The sequence below is a fragment of the Artemia franciscana genome, unplaced genomic scaffold (assembly GCF_032884065.1).
Source record: "Artemia franciscana unplaced genomic scaffold, ASM3288406v1 PGA_scaffold_37, whole genome shotgun sequence".
Taxonomy (NCBI): Eukaryota; Metazoa; Arthropoda; class Branchiopoda; order Anostraca; family Artemiidae; genus Artemia; species Artemia franciscana.
In genome coordinates this window covers 549,019-565,539 of record NW_027062675.1, presented here as the reverse complement: position 1 = coordinate 565,539, position 16,521 = coordinate 549,019, and the positions used below count along the sequence as shown (strand labels likewise).

The 16,521-nt window shown below is 37.0% G+C and overlaps 1 protein-coding gene across 4 annotated transcripts in view; it reads left to right on the top strand.

Moving 5' to 3' along the window:
- LOC136041768 (importin subunit alpha-like) overlaps positions 1-16,521 on the top strand; it is a 64,278-nt gene that overhangs the window by 37,505 nt on the left and 10,252 nt on the right. The window contains exons 6-8 of one of the 4 annotated variants that reach the window (XM_065726529.1): positions 4,089-4,240; positions 11,542-11,763; positions 14,440-14,643. In XM_065726529.1, the coding sequence (XP_065582601.1) occupies positions 4,089-4,240; positions 11,542-11,763; positions 14,440-14,643 (578 nt within the window). Of the gene's footprint in view, positions 1-4,064; positions 4,241-11,541; positions 11,764-14,439; positions 14,644-16,521 lie in introns of all 4 variants that reach the window. The other 3 variants (XM_065726528.1, XM_065726527.1, XM_065726530.1) reach the window with 3 other exon arrangements.

Genomic DNA, 16,521 nt, shown 5'->3' with positions numbered 1-16,521 from the left:
AAAGCTCGTGGAATAAATAGTTGAAATTACTAAAAATACTTTAGCATAAAGAGCAAGGTATTTATCTCCTCCTAAATACCTCGCTCTTTATGATAAAGTATTTTTAGAACCCCTCATTTTTTTCCCAAAGTCAACGGATCAAAATTTTGAGATAGCTATTTTGTTCAGCATAGTCGAAAACCATAATAACTATGTCTTTGGGGATGACTTACTCCCCCACAATCCCTGGGGGAGGGGCTGCAAGTTACAAACTTTGACCAGTGTTTACATATAGTAACGGTTATTGGGAAGTGTACAGACGTTTTCAGGGGGATTTTATTTTGTTTGGGGGTGGGGCTGAGGAGAGGGGGCTAAGTTAGAGGATCTTTCTTTTGGAGGAATCTGTCATGGGGGAAGAAAAATTCAATGAAAAGGGCGCAGGATTCTCTAGCATTACTATAAGAAAACAATGAAAAATAAACATGAAAACGTTTTTTCAAATGAAAGGAAGAAGTAGCATTGAAACTTAAAACGAACAGAGATTATTACGCATATGAGGGGTTCTAAAAATACTTTAGCATAAAGAGCGAGGTATTTAGGAGGAGATAAATACCTTGCTCGTTATGCTAAAGTATTTTTAGTAATTTCAACTATTTATTCTGGGCCTTTCTGATTCAGGGGTCATTCTTAAAGAATTGGAACAAAACTTACGACTTAGTGTAAAGAAGAAGGTATTAACAAGGGTACAAACCCCCTCATATACATAATAAAAATTAAAGAATATAAAAATTTGTTACGTAAGTTAATTCTAAAGTTACGTATATTTTTTGCTAATAAAAAAATTCGTTAAAATTAAAATTAATAGTTGCCTTTTTATGTAACCGAAAAATTGCATGGCAACTAGGCCTCCTTCCCCATCCCATATTTCTCAAAATCGTATGATCAAAACTAAGAGAAAGCCATTTAGCCAAAAAAGGAATTAATATGCAAATTTCATTTGAATAGTTTACGTGTGGAGAGTCAAAATCAATCATGCATTAATTCAAAAACGTTCAGAAATTACATAAAAAAACTAGTTTTTTTTAACTGAAAGTAAGGAGCGACATTAAAACTTAAAACGAACAGAAATTACTCCGTATATGAAATGGATTGTCCCCTCCGCAATCCCTCGCTCTTTACGCTAAAGTTTGACTCTTTGCCACAATTCTGCTTTTTAAAACAATTAAATGGAAGTCATTCAAGAATCTATGTCAAAAGATAAGGATAAAATTGTAACTGAAGTGTATGAAAAAATTCCTACCTATAAAGAACGGTGTCGATAATACAAAAGGGTGAGGTAATAATTTTTGATGTTATTCTAAAGTCTGGTGTTGAATATTTTGATAGCCTTGCAGACTCAAAGGACTGCAGGTACATACACAGGCTCTTGGTTCGTTTTTTAGGGGGGGGGGATTAACTTAAAAATCAACGAAAATTGGTTCTATTAGTCTGTGGCCTTTTGAAAGAAAATTACTGGTACTTATGTATTATACCTAACACACTCAAGAAGTGTAGTTACGTTAATCATAATGAAATACACCAAAACATGATGTAAATATAATACTTTAGTTTATACAATAGTATAATTTGGGCTATATATTTGCAAATTAGGGGGGGGGAGAATATATCTCAGAAATGGGTTAATAACCTAACCTTACCCCCACCCCCCTGATGTACCCATATCTGACGCAAATCATACAAGTCCAATACATTCTGTCTCCCGTCATTTGTCCTTGTGTCTATGAAACCGGTTTGGTCTGATCGTACATTCAGCTAACAGCTCGACTATTTGGTATGTTACATGACCTAAGTAACAAATTATTTTATGGTCTTTCCAAACATCAGGGTGGTTTATCTGACACTAACCCCCCCCCCCCCTCTTTCGTTAGTTTATTTCAGCTCAGGGTGAATGTTTAGTTTCGTCACAAGTATTCTTAAGTGTGTATTACTGCATATAGCAAGATTCTGATGATCGCATATTGTTTCTCTGTTATTATTAGAGAAGCGCATTTATTTTTTACCTTTCTAAAATCCCCCTTCAATGAAACTAAAAATGCGTAAAGTGGGCTTGCTTACAGGTAACATTATCTATAGAGCGAAGCTCCATGAGCCCCGCTGGCAGCGGGGTAGAGGTTTATACTCTTGGCTCTTCCGACCTCGTACCATATGAGCTCTCGGCTCTTCCGACCTCGTCACAAGTGCCATATGAGCTCTTAGCTCTTGGCTAATATACGGAGTAATTTCTGTTCGTTTTAAGTTTTACTGTTGCTCCTTACTTTCGTTAAAAAGAAATAGTTTTTTTTATTTAATACAAACAAGTTTTTTACTCTCCTCAACACCTCGCTCGTTACGCTAAAGTTTGACTTTTTCTCACTGCTCTACTTTTTAAAACAATTAAAAACTTGATAAAAAAGTGTTGAGAGCCAGGCGTTCAGGAGAGGACAAACCCTTTCATATACGGAATAATTTTTGTTCGTTTTAAGTTTTAATGTCGCTCCTTACTAGTGGTTAAAAAAAATCGTTTTTTTATTTAATTTCTGAACTTTTTTTAAATTAACGTATGTTTTGATTTTGGTGCACCGCATATAGATAGTTAAAACGAAATTTGCATTTTTTTTTTGGCTAAATAGCATTCTCATATTTTTGATCGGACGATCTCGATAAGAAAAAGGGCGGGGGGCAGGATGCCTAGTTGCACTCCAGTTTTTGGTTACTTAAAATGGCAACTAGAACTTTTCGTTTTTTTACGAACGTTTTTGTTATTGATAAATATACGTAACTTACGAATTGACTTACGTAACGAAATTCTATATTTTATATTTTTATTACGTATATGAGTCGGGTTATCCCCCTCGTCAATACCTCGCTCTTTACGCCAAAGCTTCAATTTGGTCCTTATTCTTTAAGAATGACTCCTGAATCACAAAGGCCTTAGAATAAATAGTTGAAATTGCTAAAAATACTTTAGCGTAAAGAGTGAGGTATTGTGGAGGAGACGAGTCCCCCTATACGTAATAATTTCTGTTCGTTTGAGGACCTAATGCTGCTCTTTACTTCCACTTGAAAAGGCTTTTTTTGTTTATTTTCTCATTGTTTTTTTTTTTAAATAATGCTGGAATATTCTGCGGCCCCTTCATTGAATTTTTTTCCCTCGTGATGAATTCCTCCATGGAAAGATCCTTCCAAGAAACCTTCTCTCCCGACCCCCTTTTAACCTGAATACATCCCCCTGAAAACGTCTGTATACGTCCCAATATCCACTAATATATGTACACAATGGTCTAAGTTTGTAACTTGCAGCTCCCCCTGTGGATTGTGGGGGATTAAGTCGTCCTGAAAGACATAGTTATTAGGTTTTTGGACTTTGCTGAACAAAAAGGCTATCTCAAAATTGTGATCCAGTGACTGTGGGAAAAAAATGAGCGTGGGAGAGGACCTAGGGGCCCTCCAGTTTTTCAATCTTCCATTTTTAGGAGTGTATCCAGGTCTTATGTTGTTTTTTTCTTAGGGGGGACTTTAGAACAGGCTCGGTCTCCTTAATCAGAATATAAATCTGAAGGAGAAGAGCTAGATTTGCAAGCAAATCCCATTAAAGACGGTCTTGATTAACTTGAAAGTGACTGGATGTCTAACTATTATGATCCTGTGCTTAGTTAATCAATGTGTTACAGACCTCTATTTTTCTTGTATTTGGTATATTTATAAATAAATGAAAAATAACATTCAGGGTATATAATATGAGGGAAGTGGCTGAATATGGTTGCTTAAATATGCAAGACTGTAAGGGCAACATTTTTTAGGTTTAATTGTAGAAAAAAAATGACTGATATGATTTTACCATTGAGTTTCATTTATTTAATGACTTTGGTTATTGGTAGTTTTACGATTGGAAGGTTATTTGACTTTATTTCTACTCATTTTTGACTTAGTGGAGCTCTACTTATCTTTGAAAATTTGTTTTATGGAAAAAGTTTATAAATTAAACTCGAGTAAAAGCAAAGGATTGAAAAGTACTTATTACTTAGTTGGTATGCATATTTTTTTAGTTAACGTATGCTGGGTTCTTTCAGAAATCTCAGGTGTGAGTAACGACCATATTCAGCTTGTTGTAGAAGGTAAAGTTATTCCTCGACTTATTGAGCTACTGAAGGTTGACGACCCTGACATTATTTTACCTGCGCTCCACTGTATTGGCAACATTGTCTCTGGAACAGACTTTCAGGTAACATCCTCCTACCTTTTTAAGATCAGTGCTAACTAAGCTAAATGTTAAAAAAGAATATGATTTAGAATATGACCTTGTGTCCTCCAGGGCTGTTATACCTTCTTACGGATAAACAGAGCTGCCAGTTTGTAAGTTTTCTGGGAAGGTTCCTTAAATAAAACATTGAAGCTGTCTTGGAAAGATGCTAGAACTTAGCTAAAAACTAGTACTTTGAACTGGTGCCAGGTTTATGTATTTACTTGTTTTCTTGATTAATCACCCGTATTAGAAATACATGGCCTTGAGAAAATAAAATTGGAGCTGAATTTTTTTCGCCTAGCATTATCAAGTTCGTTTGAAAAGTGTGATAGATATTCAGTGATTGTACCTTTTTATTCTAAGGGGACGCGGGTTGTATTATTTTCCCTGAAAGGTCATTTTAGGAATCGTAGGGGCTATTTACTTAAAAGTGTTTCTAAAAATGTTCTTTTTCAGCCATCTGGTCCCCTTCTTCAAAAATAATTTCTACATTAAGGAGGAGGGGGTCATTTTGTGGGATAGGGGGTCAGTTAGGGGAGTCGTAACCGTCTTATTCCCTTAAAATGGAAAATTTGTTGCCTATAATTTGTTATCCCATATCCCTTTCTGCGCACTAGCAATATTGGTTAAACTTTTTTTTAGGAAAATGGTTTTGTACTTGTTTTTTCCTTTTGACCTTCAAGGATTCGCTGTTTATAATATATTCTTAAACGAAGTTTATTAATCTGAGACAGAGAATTTGTTGCATGTGTTAAAATCTCCTTCAAACATTCTGATGTTTTGCAATGTATTAGGCAATTGAGGGAACGCCAATTCTAGATTGACACTTTCTTTTATAAATTCAGATCAGCCTCTTACCTTAGATCTTAGATCTTCCTGAGCCATCAGTGGTGCCTATGGCTTTGACAAAGCTTTTCTATTCATTCCGAAGCTGTGCGGCTGCAGTGATATCTTCCCATTATGGAGTAAGGGAAATATTTGCCTTTTTCAGTTGCCGATCATATTGATTCTACGGTTTATTCTTTGGTCGGCCTCGTCTTCTTTCAGGCTGTCACTGATCTATTCCTGAGGGCATTCTGTCTTCGGGTATGCTTATAACATAACCCAAATATGTCTATCTTCGTTTCTTCATAACGTTGGTTACTTTGGGCTGGTTCGTTCTCAGTTGGATTTCCCTATTAGTAATTTTTGATACTAACTGATTTTTAGGATCCTTTGAAGGGAAATGTTTTCGAACTTGAGGATACATTTCTCAAGTTGTTGATTGAGTTTTCATCATTCACTGGCTTACATCAATTTCATCAAATAGCTGGTGTAATCGATCTTTGGCGTCTCTTAGTAATACTTTATCATCTGCAAAGCCAAGATCTGCGAGTTGCTTGCTGTTGTTATTTGCTCCATAGCCCATAGACTGTCTGAGTACGTACTCCGTTACAATCGTGAATAAAAGCGGTGATAATACACATCCTTGTTTGACACCCGTCATGATTTTGAAGTATTTTATAACTCCGTTTTCTGTTCGTACACAGTATTCTGTTTCTTTTTACATGGTGATAATCAGTTCTACTATCTTGGGGATATTCCATTGTCTTTGAGGATTTTCCACATAAGATTTCTCGGTCAACCCAACCAAAGGCCTTTTCTAGGTTAATGAAAAGAAGGTATAGCTTTTAATTCCATTCCTTTGAGTCTTCAACCAGCACTGTCAATGTAAAAATTAGGTCTGCACATGACCTTCCAGGCTGAAAGCCGTGTTGTTCATCATGAAGATGTTGGTACAGTCTCTGCTGTAGGCACTGTTGTATAATAATTGCCCTACACTTACTTGGTAGGAGCATTATGTTAATGCCTCTCGAGTTGCCGCAAACAATTGCGTCGCCGTTTTTGAAGAGCTTAATAATTGTTTCTTTCTTCCAGTCACTGGGCACTTTCTGGCTGCTCCATATCTGAGTCAGTGGTCGTGGACTCAAGTTTTTAGCATCTGAGATGTTATGCCATCTATTCTGTCATTCTTCCGTTCTTCAGCTTTCTGACGGCGGTCATGATTTCTTCTGGAGACGATGGCTCTTCATTTATATCAAGAATCATAAATTGTTTGTCAGGAATTATTTTTTGGTCTACTTAGTAGGTTGTTGAAGTGGGTTGCCCACCTCTTGTCGATCTTCAGATGGTATGTCAAAAAGATTCCATTATCGTCCTTTACCAGATTAGTCCTGTTTGGCTTGACTTCAGTCATCTCTTTGGTTAATTTATAGACCATTTTTGAATCTCCCTTCTTCGCTGAATCTTCTGCTAAAGAAGCGTTTTGTTCAACAAATTGCCCTTTGTCAGCCCCCGCACTCTTTTTACTTCTTTTTCTATTTCCCTATATGGGTCTTGTAGAACCATCAATTCAAACGCGTCTGAGGCCGACAGTATGGAAACTTTGGTTTATTTTCCTGCATCATCTAGTTCCCAGGTGTGTTCGGATATTCATCTTTGTTTCTTTTTCTTTTTATAGCGTAGTTTCTCCTCTGTGACTTCTCTGCGTGCTTTTCAGTTTCTTTAATATACTTTTGACATCAGTGTTTGGGTCTAATTTCGATTGCAGGGCTTCAAATCTATTTGAAAGCTCCAAGTGAAACATTTGTATTGTCGTTCGGTTCTCAACATTGAAGAATTTTGTTGTTGTCAAGTTATTGTTTTTATGTATTGCTTTTAACTTTAGGTGGATCTTGGGCAACCATGAGGCAATGGTCTGATTGTATATCAACGCCTCTATAGCTTCTGACATCGAGTAGACTCTTCCGCCCCTTGCGTCAGAAGAGGGGATCAATGTGGTTGCGTGTGCGGCCATCTGGTGAAGTTCATGAATATTTGTGAATGGTCTTGTGTTGAAAAAAATTACTTCCTATGACAAGGTCCTTGTTTCTGGCGGAGTCGACAAGTAGCGCTCCATTTTGTTCATGTCTTCCATGACTTTAGGATAGTAACTGTGACAAGATCCTACTTTAGCATTAAGATCACCTATGACCCATGTCATACTGTGTCTAGCAATTCCTGCAACAACACTTTGTAGGGTTTCATAAGTTTTGTCTTTCTCTATTTCGTCCGCTTCGTTAGTTGGTGCGTAGAAGGCAACGATTGAAAGTTTTCCTTGGGCTGACCAAAATTGTGTGTAGATAATTCTTTCGTTTACTTGTGTCCATTTTGGCATCGCTTGCCTAGCTGTGGGCGACATCAGTACACCTACACTAGCTTGGCGTCTACTTTCATGTCCGCTGTATGTGAGGACGTAGCCATCTTTTAGGGGTTCCACTAATAATCTAGTTTCACTAATAGCTTTTACGTCTATATTTTACTGTATAACTTCTTTCAGTATCTATTCAGTTTTGAGATCTGGCTCATCGTCCTCAAATTCCAAAATCCGAGCTTTAGTTGTTGTTTCACAGTCAAAAATCGGGTCTGGGGGCATGTTGAAGTTTTTAGGGAAGTAGTAGTCTTATCCGAGGCTTAGCTCCATGATTCAGTTACTATTTTCTGTTTTGTTTTTTATGTAGGAACAGGTAGCAAGCCTATCACCCAACCCTCCTTTCGCAACCGGATTTGGGACTAGCTATGGTTGAGCCAATCAGCCCAGTATAGCAATATTTACAACTCAGGATTGCTTTATATTTGTGTATATACTTTTCTGACTTTTTTTTACATATATCTACTTTTCTTATTTCGTGTTCTTTCAGCATTCTTTTTATGTCTCTGCTATTCAGTGTGGTATTCGGAGGAATGAGTTTCTTAATATTTTGTAATACGGGCAAATTTATGATCCTTTTCAAACAGTTCGTGGTAACGAACTGTAGTAAGGAGCGACCCGGCTCAATAGTAACCAAAAGTAAAAAAATGGAATTTTGGTACCAAAAGCTACATCAAAAGAATCGCATTTTAATGCTGATTTTAAATATATAAGTTTCCAAGTTGAGTCTTACCCATCAAAAGTTACGAGCCTGAGAAAATTTGTGTTATTTTAGAAAATAGGGGGAAACACCCCTAAAAGTCATAGAATCTTAACAAAAATCACACCATCAGATTCAGCGTATCAGAGAACCCTACTGTAGAAGTTTCAAGCTCCTATCTACAAAAATGTGGAAATTTATATTTTTTGCCAAAAGGCAGATCACGGATGTGTTTATTTGTTTTTTGTTGTTTTTTTTCTCAGGGGTGATCGTATCGACCCAGTTGTCCTAGAATTTTGCGAGAGGGCTCATTCTAACGGAAATGAAAAGTTCTAGTGCCCTTTTTAAGTGACCAAAAAAATTGTTGGGCACTTAGGCCCCCTCCCACGCTAATTGTTTTCCCAAAGTCAACGGATCAAAATTCTGAGATAGCCATTTTATTCAGCGTAGTCGAAATACCTTATAACCATGTCTTTGGGGACCACTTACTCCCCCACAGTCCCCGTGGGAGGGGTTACAAGTTCAAAACTTTGACCAGTGCTTACACATAGTAATGGTTATTGGGAAGTGTTCAGGCGTTTTCAGGAGGATTTTTTGATTGGAGACAGGGGTTGAGAAGAGGGGAATATGCTGGGGGAACTTTCCATCGAGGAAATTGTCATGGGGGAAGAAAATTTCCATGAAGGGAGCGCAGGATTTACTAGCATTACTTAAAAAAAACAATGAAAAAGTTTTTTTTCAGCTGGAAGTAAGCAGCAGCATTAAAACTTAAAACGAACAGAAATTATTACCCATATGAAGGCCTCAACTCCTCCTAATACCTCGCTCTTTACGCCAAAACTATTTATTCTGTGGCTTTTGTGATTCAGGGGTCATTCTTAATGAATTCGGACAAAATTTAAGCTTTAGTGTAAAGAGCGAGGTACTGACGAGGGGGCGAACCCCCTCATATATGTAATAAAAACATAAGAATACAAAAGTTCTTTACGTAAGCTAATTTATAAGTTACGTATATCTTTTACTTATAAAAAGATTCGTAAAAAATTAAAAGTTCTAGTTGCCTTTTTAATTAACCGAAAATCGGAGGGCAACTAGGCTTCCTCCCCCGCTCTTTTTTTTCAAAAACAATCGGTCAAAATTATGAGAAAGCCATTTAGCCAAAAAAAAAATATACAAATTCCGTTTTAATTATTCCTCTGCGGAGGGCCAAAATCAAAACATGCATCGATTCAAAAACGTTCAGAAATTTAATATAAAAAACAAGTTTTTTAAATGAAAGTAAGGACCGACATTAAAACTTAAAACGAACAGAAATTACTCCGTATATGAAAGGGGCTTTTCCTTCTCAACGCCCGCTCTTTGCGCTAAAGTTTTTTACTGTTTTAAATTGTAGAGTTAAGAGAAAGAGTCAAACTTTAGCGTAAAGAGCGGGGTGTTGAGAAGGAAAAGCCCCTTTCATATACGGAGTAATTTCTGTTCGTTTTAAGTTTTAATGTCGCTCCTTACTTTCAATTAAAAAGCTTGTTTTTTTTATTTAATCCCACTAGACGGATCAATTGGTTTGCAACATGTGTCTTTTGGCATCGTCTAGTCTGTAAGATTGTTGTGACCTTTATTCTCCTTTCCTTTGTTAGTTTCTTTGGTTTTCTTTGTATGTTTTCTTCTCTTTTTCTTAGCATTTATTATCTTTTCGTCCCTTAGCTTAATTTTTATTATATTTTACTCCCTTTTGAAACCAGATCAAGTTTTAGTACTTGATATGATCAAGTTGGAACACAATTTGCTTATTGACAGATAAAGAAGCTCACTCTCGTGGAGGGGGGGGGATAGTGAAGATTTGCAAATAGATTTCTTTTCTGAACGCAAGCATTTTCCTAAGATATCCATATAATAGTTTTCGTATTAACTGATACATACTGATGCTAGAAATATCGGTAAACATTTTGCTTTTCCATTGTATATCAAAATTTTACTATTGTTTAGTTGTCCTTACTTTTTCCTATTTATTCTCTATACTTTTTGAATTTTAAATTTTTGATGAAGAATTAACATTCTAGTGCGCTAATGCTCAGTGAAGAATATGAAAAAAGCTGTTCTATTTTTGAAATATGCTCAATTTAAGGCTCTAGTTTAGGTCTTGGATCTATCCTTCGCTAAACTATTGGTAGCTCAGACTCGTTTTACGATCCCTTTATTTAATGAGTCTGGACACACATAAATAAAGAGGGAACATTTGTAGGATGTAGCCGGACCTTTGGTACAAAGGTTTCCTAAATTGTTAAAGCTAGTTTTTTCCATTGGGCATAGCAATGGAGCAGTAAAGGCCAGTGTTTATAAGAATGAAAAACTCTAGAAATTCAAAAAATGAGTCCGAAAGTGTGGGTGTAAGATGTTACAAGCCATCTCTGTATGTGATTTTGGTCGTGACAAGAAAATTAGCTGAGAACCTGTATTAGGATAGATGTCTGGTACCTTTTCGGAACCTCTATCATGCTCACATTTACGATCGATATGAAGCAAGTGGTACACTCGTTGTTCCTGCAACACAACCACTCCTCCTACAGGTCATAGGAAAGTGGGCTCGTGATTCTTGTATCAGCTACCCTTCCTCTCCAGCCTCTACCACCCTCAATCCATTAGCTCAAATTTATGCATGTTCCATCTTGTTTAAAGAGAATCACAAAAGAATCTCTAATTGATTGCTGAACTATATGAGTATTGCACTTAGTTTGAATAGGAATCACACAAGGATATTCAATATGGATGATAAAAAAAAAACTAAGTGTTGTTGACCTCTGTGGTAGCTCCTCCGCCCAGGGATTGAAAATCTATATTATTGGTGAAGTATAGTGTTCCACAGAGCCCTTTACATCCCTCCGCTGTGAAGAAATCGACTGAAAGGCAGCCAAGTCACACCTTGTTTTAATTGAAATACATGTAAATAGTGACGAAGACTGTACTGCATTTTCATCATAAACACCAAAATATAAGTAGAACAATAAAAAAGTATGTTCTATAGGACAGTGCAGTGCGGACTTTAAATGAATATTTTGGCCCTATGTCCAAGGGCCGTCCTCAGTAAACAAATGAAAAGAATATAAAAGTCTCACATTAAAATACGATCATTAAAACTAATATCTTTATAAAACAGTCCTAGCATCATTGCTTCAGAGAATTTCTGAAGTAATTCTTCAGAGAATTTCTACTAGGACTGATTTGCTTGGACTGAAGGGGAGAGAGAAGAGTGTATTATTCTTTCGCTGAACTTTTTCTCCTTAAATATTTGAACTGTATTATTTTATTTTGATTAAGAAAAATTTAGAACAGTTGATTAATATTCACGAGTTATAGACAGATGCTGTGGTGGGTGAAGGAGTGCTGGAAGTCTTGGCCTCATTGCTAAAGCCGTTTGAGCCGAAATTTGGCTTTGAAAATCACTGTTCCTTTCTTTGGCCCGAGTCCAAGCTAAAAATATTGAATGAAGCCGCTTGGACTCTTAGCAACATTACTGCGGGAAATCAGTATCACATTATGTCGGTAGTTCAGTCCGGATGTTTCGCTCGTCTTGTGAAAGTAAGTCTTCTATCTTAATAATAATTTTTGTTTTACTTGTCAGATCTTTGTTAAATACGTCATGTTAATGTTAATAAATGAGATTCATGGCTTGAAAAGAAATTCGTTTTACTAAGTTTAAATAGTACATGCAAAATACAAATTTGCTAATATTATAAATAAGCTATTCTTTTTGTTTGCTAAAATAAGTTTGCAAACTTTAAGTATAATGGTTAATACATCAAATTTATTTAAACCACAACATACATAGGCGAGATTGTTTGAGAATTTTTTTTTTTTAGCTGGTTCCCCAGACATTTTTACATTTATGTTACCTAAAAGTAGCAGATAAATATATATAATCATTTCTTTGATCTGAATGCTCCTATTATTCGTAATATCGCAAAAGAAATTGGAGTCGAGATTATTAAAAAAAAAACAACTAATAAATGAACGTGGATTGACAGTTTAATATACATACACGGATATTTCTTCCCCAAAATCTTAATTTCGCTTTACTAATGTTAAAAAAGTTCAAAATTTTAACATGGGTTTTGTTTACAGTGAATTAGGAATTATGCTTTGGTTTTCAGAAGGCACCATATTTCTGTGTCTTGCGACTTTGAATCCATTACTTTTTGGATTTCTCGTTGTCTTGGGTTTTTTTTACTCATTGATGACTTTTTTTAGTAGTTTACCGCTTGAAAATTACTTGACATTATTTCTGTTCATTTTTGGTTTAATATGCTTACTTAATCCACGTGGTGGGGTAGCCTTGAGAGCGTTATTAGACTTCTCCAGAAGAAGCGGTTCGCAGCATGGGCCCTTGCGTCATGCAGTGAAATTACAGCCTAGTCCATGAGTTTCCCGAGACTTTCTTTCCACTAAAGTATGGGCCATCCTCTTTGATGCTTCTAACCACTGTTGATGGGTTGAAATTTGGAAAGAATTATACTCGGAGTGTTGACCGGCAACCGCAAAAGAAGCCTGGACAAGTGAAGGGTCCACTGCGCAACTTTGTTTGACAAGATTGACCTTGAAGTCTCATTTCGCAGACGGTCATTGCTGATAAGGTCCATGCATATGGTTCCCTTAATTCTCCAATGCCACTTAGATTTAAGATTGTCGGGACGATGCTGGAAAACTGGAGTTGTTAGCCAAGTTTCAGCTCCATATAGCTGGATCGAACAGATTGAGGCTCCAAGGATCTGCATTTTGGTGGCTCGTTTTGATTATTGGCTTCTTCCAATATAGCTCATAATATCGAAGATGGTTGAGACCTTCATGGTTGATTCAGCCGTCCGATGGTATATTAGACCCAAGATAAGCTAAATGGTCTACGAATTCGATTTGGGGTTTTCCAAGAATTCTTCAGTATGATTTGTTTGGCGTACTGAATGGTTTACTGTCTTATTTCTAGATGTAAAGGCAGGAATATTATTTGGTGTTTGCTATGCAGTATTATTTACTTGCCTTCATAAATTCCTACCACCTTGTGGTCCAAACCAGTTTCTTCTATTGTATGTTAGCGCTTCATTTTGTATTCTAGAGCGACAATCTACCGCATAGTGATTTGGTTTGCCACGATTATAGCAGAAGATTCTTTTCTATATGGCTTGGGTATTTGCTTATCCCCACAGGGTCTAAAACTGTTTCTCTATTTCCTGAACGTGTCATTATTTGTTCTATCTTTAATGTCTGTAGGAGGAGGAGGTGGATGCTCTTAATATTTGTAGTTCTAAGCCGCTAAAGATTCAAGATCGTGGAACCGGTCGACTCGTTCTGTAGAAGACGGCCCTTGGGCCTGTTCGCGCCTTTTTGCTTCACAAGATCTCTCCCCAAATCTTGCACGCTTTCTCTCCCTTTCACAGTCAACTTCATCTTGATCTTCTGTGCTATTTATTGACATCTGATCAACACTTTAATCGCTTTATCGATTTTACCTCTATTTACGCTAAGGTAATAGCCTGCTAAAAATGTTCTGGTTTTTGCGATAATATTATTCTTAGAATCTTTTTAGGTAACCTTCGTGTAAGTGTATGCAATTGTACTTTTTGTATTGTTTTATCGCACCCGCTTCTGTCTAACTTCAAGCATATCGACCGGCAAATAATATATTTGCGTGTATTTGTGAATTCTGGTTGAGGTGTTAAACGTATCTACCTCAGTTTTAAGACTTACTCAAAGACTTGTGTGGATAAACCTGGTTTTGAAGGGTTAAATTCTAGTGTTCATTACTTTTGTATCTCTATCTCTTATGGACTCGAAATTGTGTAAGGCATTTTTTTCTGAGCCTGGCTGCTACGCATCGTTCTTTAGTTTTATCGTCTAATGTTACCGTTAACTTGTCAAAAATTCGACCAGAAAAAATACTCTGTCTTTTTGGTTACTAAAAATAAAAAACATCCCCCTTTTTCAATAGCAAATACTATTTGTAAGTAATGAATGAATTGCCTAACTTACTGACTTTGCCCCGACGGCTATGAGTGGGGGGTGGGGTTGTATACCAAGATACATAGTTCCTGGACCTTTCAAATTTGCTGAGTAATTGGCTGTCAATATTTGCCTTGTTTTGCAAACTCTTTCTATAGGAAGTGCCTTGACGAATACATTGAGTCCACAGCCTATGATTATTAAATAGTTTCGTCAAAATGACCATTAGCTGCTATTTGTTTTCTAATGCATGTTTTTGTTTAGTTATTTTACCATGGAAGTGTTGGACTGAGGGTCCAAGCATTTTGGCCGATACGCGACGTAGTCATGGGTGGCAGCCTTGAGGATGTCTCTTCATTCTCAATGGCTGGCTCTTTGTTTCAATCATTGGCTATAGTAGAACTACTGAAAATAAATGACGAAGGAATACTTATGGCCCTTCTAAAACTTATCGAAATTATTTTGAAGGTAATTTGTTTTTTACTAATAAAGATAATTGTTCACCCCTGATACTAACTATCAGGGATCTTGGCCCTTATTATCAGAAGAAAACTTTTTTTAAGCTCAATTTCATTTTTCTTTGGTGTGTTTACTTTAGTTGAGAAAAAAAAAACTAGAAAAACTTAAGAAAAAACTTTAAAAAATTCTAGGTCTTAAAAACCAGATGACTGCTTTCCATGGTTACACTGGTCCCTAAAGAAGTCGCTATTTTCGGAAAAATTCCCTCAGGCCCTTATTTTCCTTGTTTTGGCTAGTCAACACATTGCTTTCTGAATTTTTGGTTTCTGATTGGTTTTTGATAAGCTCGTCATCTCCTTCCCTGTCGTCTCTTTCTCATGGTGTGGAGTAGCTTAGTTGCATAGACTGTATTTTCTCTTGATTCAAAGTTGAAATGTAGTGTCACATATATTCTGGAATATTATGATTAAGGGTAGGTTTGCAGAATGTTAATTTATTGAAATATTAGTTGTAGTATGTTAGAATGCACTCATTTCAAGCTGTACGTGCAGTAGGCCTATCAGCCTTTCTGCAGTCAGGAAGAAAGCACAATTTATATCTTCAGAAAGATTTGAAGTTTTGTTTAATATGGTGGTAATTCAAAATGAACCACAAGACGCCATTATGATTTCAATTTCACCTAAATTCTTTATTGTTCAATAGTAAACTGAAATGGAGCTCTGACGCTTTTTCAGGATATAGATTAAAATCAGAATATCGCTTTCCTTAGTGACGATCCATTTTCAATTGTTACCGTATTAAACGAAACTGTCATCTTTTTACAGATGAAAACAAATCATGTGCTGCTGCTTGATCTTGTGGCTCTGCGTAGAGAGTGATGTCAGCCTCCTCTAACTTGTGTGATAATATGCTAATGCTGATGCATCGTGGACTTCGATGTTTGGCAGCTTCAAGCAATTCAAAAGTCTATCGAACCATCGGTGTGTTGGTCTTCCGTGGGGTCATTTCCAGCCAGCTTCTGCGGGGTTAAAGGCAAGAATGATTTTCGCAGGTAGGTGTGATGGCATTCTAAGGAGATGACTGAACCATCTTAGAGTGCGCTCCACAATTTGGATGGAAAACAGTGACTGCTGCGTTGTCTGCTGTAACTTCTCGTTGCTGACGAAGTCAAACCAACTCTAACCTTCTATCCTCCTAAGGTTTTTCGTCTGGAACACGTCTACGATCTTGAGAGGTTTGTTTGTAGCAGGTCAGGTTTCTGTTCCATAAAGAATTACAGATCCAACCAGGGCGTTGAAAATTCGCAGCTTCGTGTTTCGGCTAATACTTGGTTTCCACCATAGGTGAGATTTAACCTCCCCATGGTAGGAGATGCCTCGGCTATTCTTGCTTGTAGTTCAGGTAGAAGTGAGCCGTTGACAGCAATGACAGAATCCAAACACGTGAACTGCTTGACTACATCGACAGTAGTTGTTTGGTCCAGTGCCGCAGGTTTGGTTCTGTCCCAGTTTACCTGTAGTCCTGTTTTAGCAGCTTCTTTTTGTAGGATGTGAAGTACGTCCACCAGTTGGACGTTTGGAACAGTAGAACACGTAGAACAGTTCGGGAGCAAAGGTACAACCTTGCTGAACCCCTGTTTAAATCGGAAAGAATGGGCTTCTTTGGCCGTTTACTTGGACGCAGCTGTCTTTTTCGTTATGGAGTGCTTCGAAAAGTCTACAGTATATATCTGGCAGGCCGATGAACTACAATATGATCTACAGGGCATCCAGGTTGAGTGAATTGAAAGCAGCTCGGAAGTTGACGAAGGTGATGAATGCTTTTTGTTGAAACTCTCATATTTCTCGACTACTTAACAGACTGTGTATATTTGCTCTATGGTCGATC